The sequence below is a fragment of the Episyrphus balteatus genome, chromosome 4 (assembly GCF_945859705.1).
Source record: "Episyrphus balteatus chromosome 4, idEpiBalt1.1, whole genome shotgun sequence".
Lineage (NCBI taxonomy): Eukaryota > Metazoa > Arthropoda > Insecta > Diptera > Syrphidae > Episyrphus > Episyrphus balteatus.
The window spans coordinates 37,604,295-37,624,834 of record NC_079137.1 but is presented as its reverse complement, the minus strand read 5'-3'; the positions used below and the strand labels follow the sequence as shown (position 1 = coordinate 37,624,834).

The 20,540-nt window shown below is 29.2% G+C and overlaps 1 protein-coding gene across 7 annotated transcripts in view; it reads left to right on the top strand.

Annotated features, from left to right (window-relative positions):
* Positions 1-20,540, top strand: part of LOC129918124 (heterogeneous nuclear ribonucleoprotein L) — a 369,767-nt gene that overhangs the window by 129,626 nt on the left and 219,601 nt on the right. For all 7 annotated transcript variants that reach the window (XM_055998477.1, XM_055998479.1, XM_055998482.1 and 4 more), the window contains 3 exons: positions 3,042-3,127; positions 3,282-3,378; positions 3,710-3,773. In XM_055998477.1, coding sequence (XP_055854452.1) covers positions 3,042-3,127; positions 3,282-3,378; positions 3,710-3,773 — 247 coding nt within the window. The remainder of the gene's footprint in view (positions 1-3,041; positions 3,128-3,281; positions 3,379-3,709; positions 3,774-20,540) is intronic.

Below are 20,540 nucleotides of genomic sequence, written 5' to 3'. Positions count from 1 at the left end.
AGGAAAGTTATAGGTCAACAAAATTGAACAAAAATTGGCACCACTATAATGGAGCCTTATCATTTAAAATGTATGTGTCTGCATTTTTACTTTCTGTACCTTAAGATAATTGGTTTATATTTTCGAATTTGCAATGCAAAGTTTATTTTTGGCAATACGTCATATTTTAAAACAAAAGTAAGTACCTATCAACAAACTTTTGAAGACGTGTATATACTTTAAGTTGTTGTTGACCATGTTCGATACATAAATTTACATAAGTATCCAACATCTAAAGTTCTCCGTTTTGCAAAAAAATCTTAACCTTTTATGTCTTATTCAATTTCTTATAATTTGGTATTTTCTTAGTTTTTTGTTTCGTCCACTTTGAATGGAACTTTTCAACTATTTTTTAGTGTTTTTGAATAATTAATTAATATGGTCAAATCCAAGTGCATCATTTCCCATTATGCATTTTCCAGCTACCATCAGCTTTATTCAACACAATTTATGTCAACCACAACAAATAAAACCTTATTTGACCGCACCTTTTGTTGTCTGGTATACAATCTACATTATCCTTATTCACTCTCTGGGAATACAAACCCAAACAAAACAAAAAAAAAAAAAAAAATTCGGAAATACGCACATTTCACAGTCTCCCCTATTTATATTCACCAGCAAATCAATTTAATTATAATGATTATATTTTGTCCCGTTAGTTAGTTTGGTGTTTTTGTTTTAAAACAAAAAGTCGAAACAATAACTTAGATTCTGATATGCTGGGCTAACTCGTTCATTTTATATTGAAACCGAATGTTACGCACCAGCACATCTATTCAGTCATTAGTCCTTCACTGAACCATATCGTCGAGCGTTGCGCCGCCTATGGTGTAATTACATTTTCACCAATATTCCAAACTCAAATATACAACCCTACAACAAAAAAAAAAGTATAACCAAACAAAACAAAACAAATCGAACAAAAAAGACACCCGATTAATTACCCTTATCCATCGTTCTTTTTGCTTATTCGTCCTCTCCGGGCACATGTGTGTGTGTATGTTGGTTGTATGCATAGAATGATTAAAATAGTCTGACCCTGGGGCAGGGGGGAGGAGAATGAATAGGATGTTAGGGATGCTTTGGTTCGTATACCATACATAAAATGTACTCCGCAAATTTGCATTATTACATTTTATGTCACATCCTATATCGTATGCATCCTGCTAGTGAAAGCTATAAAATCCTTCTTTTTTTTTTTGTAGCAGCAAAAAGCCAACCAATTATCCTTGGCAAAACCCGTATTAGCTAACATTATTAGCGCACAAGCCATATATAGAAAGTAAGCAGACATTGATATCGCCATTTTGCATTTTGTATGTTCTATATGTTTTCTATCTATGGGATATTGGTCGTCGGCCGCCATATTGTGCATTCAAATAAGATAATGATTTTGGTGATAATGATGATGATGCTTATGTTGATGACGATGATGTTGATGCGTGTATGCTGTTTGCTTAAACATTATTATCCCTTATGCTCTGTCTTCTATACTAGTTCTGGCTGCTCATGCTGCTGTTGAAACTATACACATATGTACGATATGTGTTCTCGCAGTTTAAGGGCAAAATTTGGCAATCTACACATATTTGCTTCTATATTACCGGAAAATCCAAATGCAAATGAAGCGAAAATTAACGCGCGAAAGCTGGAATACAACAAAGACAACTACGACGATGATGACGACACGAGCAGGACTTAAAACGAGAACCAGAACGACATCATGAGATGCGCCAATAAATCGTTTGCATAAATTTTATACGCGCAAATGCTAATGAAGCCGAGACGTGGACTTTGGCCAAAAATTTGTATTGAAAAGTCCACATTTCGTTTATTGTTCGTGTCATTGTTTTCTTTTTTTGATTCTGGAATAATTGGTTTAATTTTGTAGCACCCTAATAGCAGAAATTCTTATCAGCAGCAAGTAGGTATTTGATATCCGTGGTCTAATGAGAGGGTTATCATCGTTGTAATCATAGTTTTTTTTCCTTAATCCCATAAGCCTTGCCATATTTGCTTATATAAGTGTTATCGGAATGAAATGATAATCCAATAAGCCAATCCAAAATTTTATTGTCTGTATAGAAAATTATTATGATAATCAAAGTCTCGACTTATTGTGTCAACAGCGATGATATATTGCAAGTTCTTCCGAAAATCTTATTAGCTTTTACTCCAGTAAAAACTTTCTTCTTTCGAAAAGGATTTCAATGGAGCCCAAGACAATTTTAGTAGTTTTTTTTCAGCTGTTAAGCCCTATAACAAGTAGAAAACTATGTGCATTCCAAAACAATAAATTTGCTTCTATAAAGTCTTTTACGTGCTACTGAAGCTTCTGTAAAGCTTTATAGAAGAAAAATTTAAAGCTGGGTTCGTAGAAGAGGAAATACGAGTACATTTTTTGATTAAAAATAAAATTTGAAGAACAAATAAATAGTCAATAAAACAGGATATGCCTTAAAAATAAAATAAAGTGTATGTTTTGAAAATCATGAAACATACAAAACCTACCCTATACCTACTAAAAAATTGAAATTGACCAATCTGTACCTACTCTACGAAAAAGGTTTTATTTTTTAAAGTTCGTTTGCCATAATAGAGACCAAACAAAAAAAAAAATTTTAAAATACAAACATTCAATGTCCTGTTATCCTGGCAGGTACTTCTGTCTGGACATCATTTCGTCATATAGTATTTCATGCGTATATCCTGTTAACAAAATTTATAGACACACAAAGGTCTTTTGTGGTGGATTAAGGATAAGTGTTTTTTTTTTTTTATTTTAAGCTTTTCTGTAGAAATTTATGATTTAATTTTTTTTTTTTTTTGTGTTCAACCAAAATCCAGGATATCCTCTACAGAGTGAATGAAAGATTTGAAATTGTACGTGGTTTGTTTCCATTTACTTTCAACTGTATTTTTTAGAGTGTTTTTTTGTTTTTTTTTTGTTTTGTGCAACTAATTGAAACATATTTTTTTTTTGTTCCTTCTATTTTCAGGATGTTCTACACAAAATATGCCATCCACATGGACAAGTATTGCGTATTGTTATATTTAAAAAGAATGGAGTACAAGCTATGGTCGAATATCCTTTTGAAACTAAAAATATTTTAGAAAAAAAAAAAACAAAAAATATATAAAAAAGAATTTAGATTTATTTTATTTATTTAAAAATTTGTTTATATATTTGTTATTTTCCTTAATTCTTAAATATCGATTTTTTTTGTTGATGATTTTACGTTTGAGAGTTTAGAAGCCGCAACTAGAGCTAGAGAAAATTTAAATGGTGCCGATATATACTCAGGATGCTGCACACTTAAAATTGACTTCGCTAAGGTAAGCTTAATTATTTATATTAATTTTAAATTATGTCTTTTATAATATTTCTTTTGAGTTTGGAAATTAAGTCACACTTTTGTTTTGAAGCGCAATATTTTCAATACGTAGAAATATGTCTTAAGAAATGTCTGTTATAGAAAACATCAAAATTGAGTGAAAATATTTTACAAAAAAAAAAAAACATTTTTATAATTCTGACTTTTTATCAAAATTATTTTAAAAACACAAAATCTTTCTAACCAAAATACAAAAAAGAAATAAATTTTGTTTTTTCAGTAAAAATTAAATTAATTGTAATTGGATTTCTGATTTGTTTTTATATTTCCAGCCAGAAAAATTGAACGTCTACAAAAATGAACCAGATTCCAGCTGGGATTATACACTCACTGCAGGTAAGCTCAATTCTTTTTTTACAATTATTATTTTATTTAATATTCAAAATAAATTTATTAAATTATTTAAAAAGAAAACTTTAAGAAAAAAAAAAAATACGAAAATTCAAAACATTTTACTCTTTTCAATAAAAAACAGAAAAAAATTCAAAAATAAACTCCAAAGAAAAAAAAAAATTCAAATATAAATCCTTCAAAACGTCCCCAAAAATATCCCAATCCCTCTTTATATCAACCTAACCGAAACAAAAACAAAATTATATCATTCATTATAGTTAAAAAAAATAAATATCACTAACATCTTGAATCATTTTTATATATTTTATCTCATTGTCATTCACAAAAATATATTTGTACAAAATTCTTATTAAAAATTAAAAAAAAAAAAAAAAATCAGGTCAAAAAGATTAAACTTTACATTAATTTTTATGTTTTAACATACCAACAAAACAAAAATGTAGAGAAATCAATTTATTTTTCTTTCAAAACAAAAAAAAAACATTTTGTCACTAATGCTTTTTAAAAAAATTTTAATACATGTCATTAAATTTTTTAACGCAATCATACATATTTTTTTTAATTTCAAATTTTTGTTAACATTTACAAAAACAAAGAAAAAATTGGTAGATATTTTCTATAGATAAAACCAATATTATATAATACAGCAAATATATAATTTTTAAATATTAAAAAAAAAAAACTATATTTATAATAAACTATAAATATGTATAAAAAAAAAATAATATAAGCAATTACCGTACCATCAACTTTTTACCTGATTGCACACAGACAAACAACAACCAAAAAAATATTAGCAAAATTTAATAATTTAAATATTTTTAAGTATAAAAAAGATAATTAAGAGAAATATTTTTTAATAAATTTTCTTATCATTATTTTTTTTTTCTCTATAAATTAATTCTTTTTTTTTTTCATTCTTTGAATATGAACAAGAAAATCTAACAAAATTACACACTATTTTCTTAAACCACATAGGTAAGGTAGTTTTATTTATTTGCATGATTCAAAATATATTTTTTTTAATTAAAAATATTAAATTTAAAAAAATACAGTCGAAACGAAGCTGGTAAGATATTAATGTTTTATAAATTATTTCTTCGATCCATAAATTTAAAAAAATAGAATAAAACGTTTTCAAAAACTCTATAAAAACTATAAATTTATCTTTGCATTGTGTTAATCAATAATCAAATCAGCCATTATTCTGTCAGCACTTTTGTTTTTTAAGTGTTACTTTTCGACACCATAAACTTTGTACATCAAGCTGTAAGCTAAAAATAAAATATATTCTAATATTTTTTTCAACAAAATTTATCCTACACACAATAAAAAAAAAAGATAAAACAAAGCTTTTGGTTCCGCTTCAGCAGAAGCACATTGAAATATCCTTGCTTTTCCTGTTCTTTATATATTCAGATAAAAACTCTATCCTCATTTTTTGTTAGACAATTTTTCTATCGCCATTTTGAACATTAAGTGCACTTGTGAATGACAAAAAAAAATATTATTTTTTTTTTCAACATACACAAACATAGCTCAGTGAATTCTAAAAAAAAAAAAAAACTAAAATCCTTTATATTTTAGTTTATCTGTTCACACTTAAATAAATAACAGCAATTTAGTAAATTAAGCCTTTTTGTGGTACAATAAATCCTTAAATTTCGTTTCGTCAAAATAATGGCTCAAACGTTGGGCGCCATTTTTATTGTAGATTAACTTGAATCGTTTCCGTTTGGGGAATAGATGACAGCTTAACAAAAAAAAAAAAATCCTTCATCCTTGTAACTATTTGAAATCCATCAATGCGTCAAGCATCTCTAGAGAGTGATATATGTATGCTCTCTTTGATATAAATAGGTAGACTTTCTTTGTATCTCTATCTGTCATCATTGGATTAGACAATCGTTTACCGTCGTCGGTGAGTTTGTCGTCGTTCAAAAGAAAGGACTTTATCAGTTTTTCATGTGACAGGAATTTTTTTTTTTTTTCAAGAGGATCAACAGCGGTTTTTCCTTTGTCTTCAAACAAAGTAAGAAAAAATTGTAAAAAAAAAATGGCGCCCAACGCAGAACAAAAAATATAAGACAGAACGGATAGTTAAACCTTAAACCCACCATATCGCCTATATATATAAAGAAGTTATAAAAGAGCAAACAAAATATAAAAACTTAAAACCTTACCTCTGTCAGGTGAGTGAGCATAAGTAAAAGGATTTCTATCTTCTTCCTTATTTTTTTTTTTTTTTTGCTTCCTACACTCACCGACAAAGAATATAAGGATATCCTTCTTGTTTAACCCCCTAGAGCTTTTAGAGCTGTTGCTGCGATGTTGCCTGCATTTGATGTGATTGTGGATATGTATGGAATTCTTCTGTATACCCACCTACAACATACACAAAGAAACATTGATGGACCAGCAGCAGCGCTTACTCCCTAGTGGCATAAGGAGGAAGCCTATAAACCTCTGTATAGGATGGATAGATAGATATAGCTGAAGGACCATCTTTTCTGGCCTCCCATTTCTCTTGTTTTTTTTTTTTTTCTTTTTTTTTGTCGTTGTGCTCCTTGAGTATTTCAATGTTTTATTTATTTTTATTTTTGTTTCTCTGTGTCTCTAGAGTACTTGTTGCATTTTAATGAAAATTTTAGCTTTGTTTCCTTGTATATTTTTCTCTCCGATTTTATTTTTTTTTTTTGTATTTATTCTTGTATATTTTTTTTTGTTTTGGGAGCAAAGGACGCTTGAAATCTCTCCGAGACCAAGCACTTTACTCTCCTTGGGCATTTATTTTCTTCTTGTTTTGCTACTTTTTTTCGTTCATATAAAAAAAATTGTAGCTCAGAAAAATCGCTTATCCTCTTTGTTATTCATTGCAAGGGAAATGTACATATATATCTACACATCAACATGCATCTATATAGTGGTTTGATGTATATTATTATACTTTGTTTTTGGGTGAATATTTGAATTTAATTTCAAAAAATTGGAAGTATATTTGTTAAATGGAAAGATTTTTTTTTTTCGTGTGTTGTGAGGTTTTTTATTTCGTCTTCTTGGATTTTTTATTTTTTTTTCATGACTTTCTCTCTTTTGTGTTTTCTTTTTGTGAAGTAGTTATGGATGGAATCCTTTTGATGTTTCTGTATCTGATTAAATATGAATTTTTTAATAGACAATCAGGAATGGTGAAAGTTTTTCGTTGTGTTTTTTTTTTTTTTTTATTATTTCTCTGAATCTTCTTTATCTGAAAAATCTGAACTTTTTTGTGAATAGTAAGTTTTTCTTTTGGTTGAGAGATTGTATTTTAATATTTCAACAGGATTTATTTGAGTGCCTCAGGTTTGATTGAAGGCTTTATGTATTCAATAAACAGAAAAAGGGTATTGAAATATTAACTGATTAATATTAACTGATTGATTTAAAGCCCAAAAATATTTATTGTTTAAGTGGCACCCCTACTAACAATTTTGCTTCTATAATGCTTTACAGAATCAAAAATTGCATCTGTAAAGCTTTATAGAACCAAAATTGTTTGTCGGAATCCAACGCAAACCTGGAAATATTCACATTTTAATAATGTATAGCTCAGGTAATTTGTTCGGTAAAAATTGATATGTTGATAAAAAAATTTTGGGAAACCGACGAAGTTATGAATACCAGAGTTATACGCGACAGAATTACGCATGTCAAAGTTACGCAAAACTGAAGTTACGAAAAATTGAAGTTATGAAAGACCGAAGCTATGAAAGACAGAAGTTACGAAAAACCAAAGTTACGAAAAACCAGAGTTATGAACACCAAAGCTATGAAACGATGTTTTTGGGGTGGCTTCGTAACTTCGGTCTTTCATAACTTCGGCCTTTCATAGCTTCGGTTTTTCGTAACTTCGGTTTTGCGTAGCTTTGACGCTCGTAACTCTGTCGCGCATAGCTCTGGTATTCATAACTCCGTTACCATTTCAAAAATTTTGAATTACATAAATGGCGCCCAATATAAAACTGAACACATTTTGACGTTTTGTTTATATTTTATTTAGCAAAGGCAAAGTTTGCTTCAAATAAAAGTTGGTATCAATTTTTAACTCACAAATTGGATTTACTACTTAAATGGCGCCCAACGTGAGTCTTTAAAGGTATTCTTATAATAAATAGCTCCAGCTGTACCTATGTGTTATTTAAGAAACGATGTAGGTATTTGTAAAAAAAACTGCTGTTAAAATTTCGTAAAAATCAATGGAGAAAAAATTAATGCTTAAAGTAGGTGCACAACTTAAATGGCCCAATGCGAAACTTTGTATGTAATCATTTTAACAGCTGTAGTAGGTCGTTAAGGTACGAAACTCACAATTTTTCTTAAATCAGTCACATTAGAGAACAGTTACAACATACAATGATATTAAATGGCGCCCAACGTGAAGCTTAACTCAGTCTTAGAGCTTTTTGTTACACTCAGGGATGAAAAAAGTATAATTACAATGAAATTTTCTCCCCTTCGAAGGCCGAGCTCGTCGCAAATCAAACCTTAAAGGCTTGATTTCTGGTGTGTGACAATGAAATTGAGTTGAGGAAAACCATTGGTTTTTGTTTTATTTTTTTTTTCTGGCTAGTTCCAAGAGCTCTTGTCTCTTGGAATTACAAAATGGTGAAGAACAAATTACCTAAGTCTTTGTCACAACTTTGACAGTGCTTAGGTTTAACTAAATTTATATTTGGATTATGGCAGAAGCCAAAGTTGAACAGATTATAAGACACCTTCTTGTAGTTGACTATAGTTTGGCATTTACGATTGTTTTTTGAGGCAGAAAATCAATCCAATTAAGAAGCGTCGGATCGATGTTAATTGGCAGCACCTTAGTTCTATTTTTTTTTTTTGTTTACTGAAGGTAATTAAAGTACCTGCGTACTACCAGTTTAGTTGCCTGTTTATCATCGATTTCCAAACCGTTTCTTACAGCTATATTAAGCTTGTCCGTCTGTGCAGAATGATGAAGCTGTTGCAGCTGTCAGGAAAGATCTCGCTAATGTATTTGAGATTAAAAAATATTCTAACAAGGTTTGTGCAGCTTAAACTTTTAACAAAGAGTTTTTCGACAACTCTGCACAGTTTTCAAGAAAGTTTACTTTGCCAATTTTTTAGTTAATTAGTCGTAATCCTGTCGTTACTTCGAAACAAGAGCAAGATTTTTAATCGAAATCAAAATGTACACGGAGAATAAACAAAGCCAGGGATAACTTCACTTCTGATTTATTAAATCATAATATAATTAAATATACCAGAAATAATGTTAAATATACCAGAAATAAAGTTAAATATACCAGGAGTCATGTTGTTCCTGCCTTATTTTCTCTCTGAGTAGAAATGTTAAAAATATCGTTACAAAATTGAACGCTCATTGAAAAACCGTAATTTGGGTAATTTTTATAAACCAATTTAACTGAAAATCCTTTTAAATTTTAAATAGAAAATTTGCAAAGCAAAAAAGTCTACCGACAGCCTTCAGAGTTTGGAATTTTGCAAAATTTTGTGTGTTTCGAATACAAAATTTATATAAAAAAAAATATAAAAACCTTTGTTGAAATTATTGTATCTCTAGAAAACAACAACACTCTGGCATACCTATGGAGTCATTTATTTTGAGTGTCCCCAAAAATTTATATTGCTGTATATTCCCCCAAATACACATTTTCTACGTGCTTTGTGTGAAAAATATATGATTATGTTAAAAAGTTCCTTTCCAAAAGTGTATACAATAACATCTCAATTGGATTATCTTAGGCACACTCTTTTGTAGTTCTCTCCTCTTGGATGCGTATATCTTTTTTGGGAAGAGAGAAAATTTTCATAATTGAATAACCTCTAATTGTGATGATATTTTGTGTAATTAGAAAATTTTCACTTAATTAAAAACAATATTTTGTATAATTTTCACTTTTTTGGAAAATGATACTTTAGGTTGGTAAATTAAGATATTCAAAAAGTGTTTAGTGCTTAAAATAATCAAAATGGCGGGATGGCTGGCGGCTTACCACAATCAAGCAACCATACCTATATAAATTACTTACTCACACGTATTTAGGTACTTTTATCTAAACCCATCAACATTGATGACGAGGAGAGATAATATTATGTTGTTGGCTAGATAAATTGAGGATTAATTAATATCGATTTTATTTTATTAATTAATTTTACAAATTTTGACGCTATTCATCTGTGGATGATATAAACTATATATCAGCAGAGTGTTGGTGGTAGATGAAATTAGATTACAACCATCATTATCAAAATCGAAAAGGATTATGAGAGAATTGTGTTGTGTGATAATGTTCTCATAATCCTATTTACGATGAAAATAAAATCGAATCACATCCAGTGACGGTAATTTAAATTGATGTTTTTAATTAAATTAATTGAAATTAAATGTTCTTGTTACAAAAAAAAAAAAAAATGAAAAAAAAACTGTTAACGTAGCCACAATAGCAATTAGTATAAAAAGCTGAATTGGCTAATTGCAAAGGCTGGAAATGTAGTTGAATTTTAAAGATTTAAAGACACAAACCAAACGGAAAAGGAATTATTTGTTAATTTGGATTTTAAGGGTAGGAAATTGTTTTTTATTACAAATAAATCGAAAGCTTAACAGAGTTTAAGCGCTTTGTCTAGGAAGTGATATTTTTTTTAATAGATCAATTTAGAAAGCAACAAAATTCATTTATTTTATTTATATCCGTCCTTCACACATCTTTTTTTTTTAATAAGAATATTATTTTTATGAATAAAGGAACTATTTCAGTATTTCTTCAAAAAAAGGAGGGTTAACCAAACCATACCGGTTTGTATGTGTGTTTCCTTATAACTTCTAAACTGCTAATCATCATTAAGACAAGACAAGACAGGTATCGTTATAGGATAGTTATGAGATATGACTCCTATAATGCTAACACAAAATACGTTTTTCTCGAAAACGGCTCTTACGATTTTGATTAAAAAAATACATGTAGGTGCTGTCGAAAATAAGTTCTTATTTTTTTACATACAAAAAATTTGAATCGTTCATTAAAGTTTGAATTGTTTATAACCGTTTTTGTGATTCCTGACTTTCTCGTAAACAAGATTTGGATTTTTTCAAATAAAACGAAAATTTATTAAAATTAGTAATTTTATTTTAAAAATAAGAAAAAAATGTAATATTACATTGTTGTTTGTGTTTGACCAATTCTTTTTTATACTTATTTATTATGTTTTATTAGGCTCTTTTGGTCTTTTTGTTTTTGGAATGCGAATAAATAAAAAACTTTATTCCATTCTTTTACCCAACGTTTCGTAAGAATTCCTTACTTCTTCAGGGGATTTTTGTTCTTTATTCAATCTGTTACAAATATATAAATACAAATAATACATTTTAATTTTATAAATATTAAATACTAAAATTTTTTAAATATTTTAAATAAATAATTTTGTTACAAAAATAAATAATTTAACTTTCTTACACTTGTATTAAATCACATTATAATTGTTAAAAACTCCGTATTGCATCCTCCCGACAGCACTGACACAAATTTAAAATAAATAACAAATACAATATAAAATAAAACAAGCAAAAAAAAATTATTAAACTAGACGAGAAAGACATTTATATCACAGCTTAATTTTCAGGTACTTGCAGAAGTAAGGAATTCTTACGAAACGTTGGGTAAAAGAATGGAATAAAGTTTTTTATTTATTCGCATTCCAAAAACAAAAAGACCAAAAGAGCCTAATAAAACATAACAAATGTAATATTAATTTTTCCTATTTTAATTAGTATTTTCAAAACAAGTTACTGAATTTTTTAGAAACTTTGTTTATTAAAATGTGGATTTTTTCTTAATTTTTAAATTTTTCGTTTGAATTTTTTTTTTAAATTTTTCATAAACAAAAAATTACACTGTGTAAAACGATATATTTTTTTTATGAAAATCAGTTCAAAATTGGCTTAGAAAAAAAGAATTATACATTTAATTCTTATTTTTTAATCAATATTACGTACATATTTCAACCAATTGTTTTTGAAATAGGTAATCGATTTCAAATTTAAAAATAGGCGAACAAAAATTTAAAAAAAACTCAATAGTTAGGTACTATTTTTGTTCAGACTGTGAAATTTTTTTTGACAATTCTAAAGGTGCCAGGTAAAAGATAAGAGAAAAAAAAAATAGGCGTCTGATACGGATTTTTTTTAAGTCTCTGCGTTTCGAAATATGAATTTTTGAAATACACCTTGTTTTTTAGGGGTATTTTTGGATAGTTTTTGATTTTTAGCTTTTTTTGGAGCGTTCAAAAAATCTCAAACTTATAAGACATGCGCCTTATGCATACATGTGCAAATTGGAATCGTTTAGTGAGTTTTGTTTGAATAACGGAAGAAACAAGTTTTTAAAAAACACGTTTTTTTACCGTTTTTAACCGATTTTCATCATTTTTGATTTTTATCTTTTTCTCTTTATAAAATACAGGAATAAAGTATATAGAGTAATGATAGACTATGACCATCATTTTCGTAAACACAAAATTTTTAGATAACGGTAAAATAAAATTTCAGAATTCAACAGGTTATAACTTTTTACCAAGAGCAGATAACAATTTATTATTAAACTTTTATGAGCATCCTGATACATTTACCTTTCATTTGGTATATCACACATAACGGTAGACTTACTACAAGCTACACAATGTTAAATCAAGAAACTTGCAAAAAACCTCAAAACACCAGTGGAGATCTGTAGTTGCCCCCCGAACAGCCACCGTAATCTCATTCTGGAAATTCGACATGGTTGACTTTAAAAAATTCTAACTTCTCTTGTAGGCATCTTTGAAATGAGATTGATACGTCATATGAAAGGTGAAATAATAAGCTTTCACATGGTATAAAATTTTTTATAGGTTGTCAAACAAAAAAATTGATTCCATAGCGTGAGGACATAAAAATAAATGTTTTTTTTTTTGCTTTTTTTAATGAAATTTGATCGAGTTCAAAAAATTCTAGCTCTTTTTGTAGATGTCTCATAGACCTGATCGATATATATATATTTTGAGCTAAGACAATAAGCTTTTAGATTTTAACAAATTTGTTATAGGTTGTTAGTGAAAAAAAATGGAATTAATGACGTGAGAAGATAAAAATTCATGTTTTTTTTTTTGCTTTTTTTTTGTTGAAAATGATTGTTTTCAACAAATTATTTTTAAACTTTTTGCGCATACAAATTTAAAAATGGTTTTATTCTTAAGAAGAAATACATGGATTTTAAATTGCATAATTTTTTTTGTAAGCTTTTAAAATAAAAAAATTAAAATAAATGCCTTGAATACAATTTAACCTGATGCTAATGGGAAGGAATTAGAGAGAACTTAGGTTATTTTCAACAAACTGTGTCATGACCACATAAGTGGATTTAAGTTCGAAATAAATGCTTAATTTTTTAATGCTTTAACAAAAACCTTCAAACTATCAAACAGGAGAAAGAAAAGTTAAAAAGTTGCAAACAATAATAGATTTCAAATTGTTTGCTATCTTGCTTTTGACCTTAGAAAGCTCTATCAGTAAATCGCAACTTTAATGATTATACTTAAAATATTCCTACCACATTTTCATGCATACTACATACTTTCGAACAAAAAACTACGAAAATAATGACTTTCATACACATTCATGCGTGTGTGTGTATGCGTGTGTTTATCCGTTTGTGTTGACTGGCACGGATTAAAAGCCTCAACTGAACTGAAAAGTCGAGGGGTCGCAAACGTTAACCACCTGTATGTTTTCATTAAGTGCTATGCGCTGCGGGTATAAGGGAATGAGCGCTTTTAAAATAAACATCAGCATCCAAATCCATCCCACCCACACACATGTTAGTGTAAACTTTTCCAAATCTCCCCTTTTTCCTCCCAACCCTCTAGCCATCAACAGGGTTAAAAAAAAACATCAACACACAAGGTAAGCAAGCAGGCTAGACAATGCCACACTGCAACTGTTTATACTACCTACCTCCTTTGTGTGTTTCCATTTAGTCTGCCCCATGGCCAATCTGCACGTCTATCTGCCTGACGTTGTACCTGTCAACCACGATGAACAGAGGTCGCCACTCCTGTAGGTATAGAGCTACCTAGTCACACGAGTCTTCAGAAATGAGCTCGCTCTGCCTCTGTGTGTGGTGTGTTCTCTGCGGAGGATTGCCCACAATAGTTTTGGTCAATGGGAGACGTGTCGCCAGCATCTGTGGTGCGGTTGCATCGCCCACGCTAATTTCGGGGCTATTATTCTCGCCCGGAAAATGATCCGCGAAATAAATTCGACATTAAAAAGAAACAAAAAAAACCACAGAAGACTGCAATGAAAATTCTTGGAAAAATAAACGAACATTTTGACGGACGTGCAATGATATCGTCAGACACAACAAATGGAAATGGTTTGCATCTCAAGAAATACAACGACGACGACTGACGACGCGACCTTGGCCTTAAATCTGCAGCTGATTAATTCTTGATGCTGGCCAATTTCATTTAGATACCTTTAGCGGGAAGACGAGATGTTTTTTTTTGTTTTTGTTGGTTAGTGGGTGTCTGGATACGGGATTGTGTTGAAAGAGCAGTTTGGACAGACAAATTCTTCTATAGCTTAAGTGTTTACACTCAACTTGAATTTAATATGTGATTCACATCAAGGCACAGCAACTGCAATTGTGCATCTGCAGACTGTCAGTGTTGAATGGCAGCATTCGGGATGTTCCGAGTACTTGTTGACAGACGATGATAGGCTATTTAAAAAGAATTGAAGGTCAGACAAAAAGAATAATGGAATCGTTTAAACTTTGATATAGTCGTGGCGCAACGTCTTCGTCAGTGGCGCATATAGTAATGGCAATGTGCACTTTGTCATTATACGTGGAATGCAATTTTTTGGGCAAGTATTTTTGAAGGGAAGTAGGAAGGCACTTTGAATGATGTGATGAATTAAAGAAAGATGATGAGTTTAGTACAATCTGGTTGAATATTTCTTTGATTTGAAGGTTTTTGGACAAGAATTGTAAGGACTTTTTGACATGCATAAAAATTGATAAATATACCTACTCTAGAAACATTTTTTTTTATAAACTATTTGTTTTATTATTTATTTGTTCTATTTATGCTGAATCAAAAAAGTTTTTATTCAGTTAGAAATTGTGGAAGTTATGATTTTTTATTCGAGAAAGAAATTTAGCTTAAAACAATCTCCGAATTCTAAAAAAAAAACCTGGAAAAAATGTTGTACTTTGAGATTCAGTCCATAAAATCTACACCCAATTTGGTGCTTTAGGGTAAAAGCGGGTGATATGGCGCGGCGGGTGAGATGGCGCACTTTAAATATCTTTTACATTTATTGCTCTAAAAATGTACGAAAAATATTTTTAGCTTTCTTTAAATATTTTAAATCGAAGTAGCCAGTAATCGCTTCTTTATCTGTGATACAAAAAATAAAAAAAAATTTCAAACCAAATCATGTGATGATTTTTTTCGAATTTTTTTGTTCGCCCTTTTTTTTTGTTCCGATATTTTGTGAGTCGTTGGGATCTTAGATGCCCTTGATACACCAATACATACAAGAGAGTATAAGTTATGCATTGTGTGTGAAATCTGAGCTCTAGTTCTATCTGCTTTTTATGGGTGCTTACGAATATGAGTTATGCGCAAAAAGGTGAGATGGCGCAGTTTTTTGCGGGTGAAATGGCGCATTCCCTACTAGAATTTTTTAATTGAGTATAGTTTTAGCATGTGCCATATCACCCTCAACATATTTTTTTAAGTAATTCAGCCAAGTTCAAATTTTATAAAATAGACGACTAGTTGCAATCTATTATACAGCATGCATTGGTGCTTGACTCCTTCCATTGTTCAACCATTTGTGCAATTAATTTGGCAATAGAAACCTAAAACAAATTCATGCGCCATCTCACCCACCCTATAGGGGGAGATGGTTTTTTTTAAACTTTTTTTCTATATTAATTTAAAAATATAAATTTAAAACATAAAATTCTTTAAAACAAACAATACGTTGGATATTGAATATAAAACATTTTTGCATTGTTAGAAATATGAAATGAGGTTTACTTTGAAAAATATGACAAAAACAAAAAAGGTATGCCATCTCACCCGCTTTTACCCTAGCAAAATAAGAATATATATTCAAAAAGAACAAGAACTCCTCTGATTAGAACTGTCAACAAATCTAAAATTTTCCGAAAAATGACTAAGTAAAAAATCGTCGAAATGTGAAAACATTGGAAAACGGTTTTTTTTTTACGATAACTTGAAAATTTTTAAGGGTCTATGAAAAATTTTAAGTGCCAAAATATGATATGACACCTACAACCTCTGCTTGGTCACTTCAAAAGTAATTAACATGATTTTTATTTTGTAACACAGTGTCATTGACCTTCTACTGTTTGTTGTCTTTTTTTTTAACATCTTTTTTGAAAAAAACAGGAATCTGAAATGTTTTACTCATGAACTTAAATAGCAATCAGTAAATTTACGACATTAAATTAAATGTCACTTTGACATTCGTACCTTAGACAATTTCTTATCTATTCATTGCATCATTAATTTTTAATGATGACAACGAAGCAGGGAAATTATCAAGTAAAACCACCTCTTTTGAAATTATTATTTTTGAAAGTTGTTCCTGATTTATTCGGAAATGTTCCAATTTTTTTTTTAATTTTCAAAAATATTTAGAGTCAAAAAACCTTCGAAAATTGAATTTTTAAAAGTTGTTCTGTGTTTTAACAGTTGTTCTTAACAATGTTTCAAATTTTGACCTCTAAAAGTTTGGTTTTAGTAAAAAAACCAAATTTCAAAAAAAATCGTCCGTTCGTTTTCGAAAAAAAAAAAATGATTTTCCAAAATGTTTGGAAATTTGTTTTCAAAAAATCCACAACAAGGTATCTGTTTTAAAATTCTTCTATAAAAAATATTTGTTGAAATCAAATTGACAAAATTGATTCTGTGGTATTTTTTTACCACTTTTTTTTTTGCAAAGTTACAATAACTTACAATACCTTTTTTTAACCCAATTCTTATATTTTGATTACATTTTAATGCTTTTTGTATTAAAAATAAAGTTTTTGATACAAAAATATTTGAAACTATCAAAAACTTATTTAAAACTTTTATCAAATTGTATCGAAATGGAAAATTATTATTTGTACAATCCAATGCTCAACAAACTTTCACTATATTGACAAAATAAACAAACATTATATAGAAACGAGAGAAGATATGGATGATGTACATAAACACTGAACAAATAAGGAACTATTAAAATTTTAAGTTTTTTTCTCAAGAAGATAAAACAATTTCCATTAGAACAGACAAAAGTTTTAAATGAAACAGAACAGAAAATAGTTCCTGGGCTTTCAACAAGGCTCTCAATGGAGTTTCCTTATTATAAAAAAAAATACAAGAATACGTGATACAAAAATATTCCACTTGTTTCGGATAATCAAATCTCATACTTCAAAATAGTTAATAGCTCTGCAACATAAACAAAAACCGTTTGAAACTGCCCATGAACTATGGCATGTCATGAATATATTTTTATCAAGTTCACATGCACATTGAGGTCAATATCTTCGTTTTCATTTTGTTAATCCTTCGATTTATTTTAATATGTTAATTGTGAATTTAAATCCATAAGAAATAATTCTGAAAAATTGAGTATAAACGTGTTGGGTTTGAAAAAAAAAAAACGTACAAGGTTACTCGAGTGCTACTCAAATATTCGTAACGTTTTTGAAACTTCCATATTAATTGGCCGTTTTTTTGTATACATTTGTAGAAACCATTGTTATGTTCCATGATATAGTTTAATTCTGTGAATTCACCCAGATGACAAAATCAAAACCACACCCCATATCAAGGTCAATAACCTCACTTTTCACGAGCACAAAAGGTTAAAATATCACTTTCTCTCTTCCGAATAATTAAAATCATCCATCATAATTAAGCAAAAAGTTTTACTTTTCCCTTATTTTGAAATCCCTGTATACAGACCCATAACCACCTAACATCAGACAGACAGCAAATTTACCCTTCTGAAATAATATCACAAACAAAAATGGCTTCACCACAAAATTGAATTTTTCATATACCTACACTACATACATATTTTTTTGACGTATGCATAATTTATATGCAGCACGTTCAAACCTACACGTGTATCAACAAAATTTTGTATAAATTTTCATATCCTGTGCTGCTGCCTTCGTCAACTAATCAATTTCCCAAAAAAAAAAAAAAAAAAAATAATCATCCCCCCAAACAGAGAAAACGACGACATCGACGACGCTAAACAAACAAATACCGCACTTCTCTTTCTCTAATTTTCTATATGTATACCGGCAACCGCCGCCATTTTGATAAATACACCAAGCACGCACAACACGCAGACAACAATTACCCAGCTAATTCCTATTAATGTGATCTCTTATTACCACCCTTCGCTATTCGCCCATTCAGTTCTTGCTGATGATTCCCCAAATTCTATAACTTTCATTCCACCCCAACGCGTCGCGTAAATATTCAAAGAATACTTTTTCGTTGAAGTACCTTACTACTTTACTACTCTCAATCCGGATGCAGGGAAAAACACTAGAGTATTGGTGCTCTCACATTATTTATTAGAAAACACGCACAAGGATATACTCTCATATATTTTATGTATGTTAAGGAGAGGTTGAAAGATTTTTTTTTCATTTTTTTGTTTGGAAAAAAAAAAGAGAATCCCCTTGTGGAATTTCTATTTATTTGATTTGGATTGCGTGACATTTATTTCTAATGCGGTTCAATGGAAAATTATGTGGTAGGTTCCGTTTTTTTTTCCTTTTCCATTTGTATTTTTTCTGATACAAAAAAAAAGTAATAAAATAGCAAACTAAGTTGCACGTTCTTGCTCTAAAGATTTAAATTTTTTAACGTCAACGAGTAACTGACAAAAAGTTTAATCAAAATCATAAAAGTCGTTCCCAAGCCTATTTTTATAAATATAAGCTTATTTTTCTGCATTATAGTTCACAGTTTGTTTCCACATGAATCCAATACTTAACCCTTAGAACAAAAAGTAAAAATAAACAATTTGAAACGTCCTTGAATAGGGTTGTGTTACCAAGGATATCTGGTTGGATTCTTTGTTTAGCCTTTCAGAAAAAGTTTGTTCTTTGCGTGTTAAGGAAGAAGACATATATGAAAAAAAAAAAATAAAGGAAGAAAGGGTTTTGTTTCGGAACATGGTTCCATTAAATGTGATCACGAAGAAGACGAAAAAAAAAAAACTTTTTCAAGCCCCATGAGACACAAAAAGGTTGTTTATATAAAAATAGAATTTTTAACCTCTCATTCCAGCATAAGTTGAATGGATTGTTATACCTACAAATATTTATGAATTCCCCACAAAAAGCAAATGAATTCGAATTGTAGATGATTTCTAAATCCGTAACACGTTTTTTAGTCGACAAATATAGATTAGATATACATGTGCCAAAATGAATCGAAAATTATTTTTTTTGGAAATTAAATTAAATCGATGCAAAGGCAAATATAACAGTTATATAAGAAGAAATAATCCACTTGTGGTAGTATAGTAAAAGGATTGAATTAGATTGCCTTAAAATAGACACATGAAACATTCAACTGGGTCGTTTATATTTATACATAATACAGAATTAGAGGTAGGAATTTAATTCAATTTCGTTGAGATTAGATCCAGGGATAAAATTTTTGTAACCTATAAAAGGGTTTTTGTAAAAGTAGCATGTATTTTGTTTTAAAATATCAATTATTTTGTAGGATCTAGGATGTTTTTTGGGAGGGACGAATTTGAAATTAGTGATGTGTATTTTTGGAGATATTTGAAAATGATTTGAATTCCAAATACGTTTTGAATCTTAAAATAAAGTTCGTTATGTGAAAAAATAACGTATTTTTTTTTCGAAATTGAAATTGAGTGAAATAATTATTTTCAAGAATTTTTCATTTTTTTTTTTCGAAAACGTTACATTTACATCGCGTGAAATCGAAGTATAGATTTCCTCAATTTCATCTTAATGTTTTGTTTGTCATTTAAACTATAAAAAATGAACAAAATCGATACAAATTTATTGTGTTTTCATTTATGATTAATTTTAATTCCATTTCGGTTGAAATTGAAACGTATAGACAGAACCATATTGACCAAAGCTGTTCGAAAGATATCAAAATCTAATTAAAATTTCCGAGAATCACTAAGGCTAAGGGTTATTTGATTGCATATTAAATGTAAATGTAAACGTCCTTTGAGTTTGAAGGAATGACAACGATTCCCTTAAATTTTCCTCGAATTCATCATGAAATTTAGATTTTTGTTCAAAGAAATTTATTCTTGGAAATTTTTAGAAACCGGTACACATTTCGACAGAAATAAATTCCCATTAACATTCTTCTTTAAAATATTGTAGGTAAATATTTACCAGATTTCCTTAGATATTGTCCTGCTTTAAATGTGCTATAAATAAAGTATTAATTCCAGTTTAAACTTAACCCCTTGTAACCCAACATCGTAAATTTTAAAATTAATAATGTCAATCGAAAGGGCTTTAGCTATAATAAAACACGTATTTTTTAAAAATTCAATAAATTCATTATTTGCTTAGTTATTTCGAAATTTACGCAGTAAAAAAAAAGTTTAAATAATTTATTTTT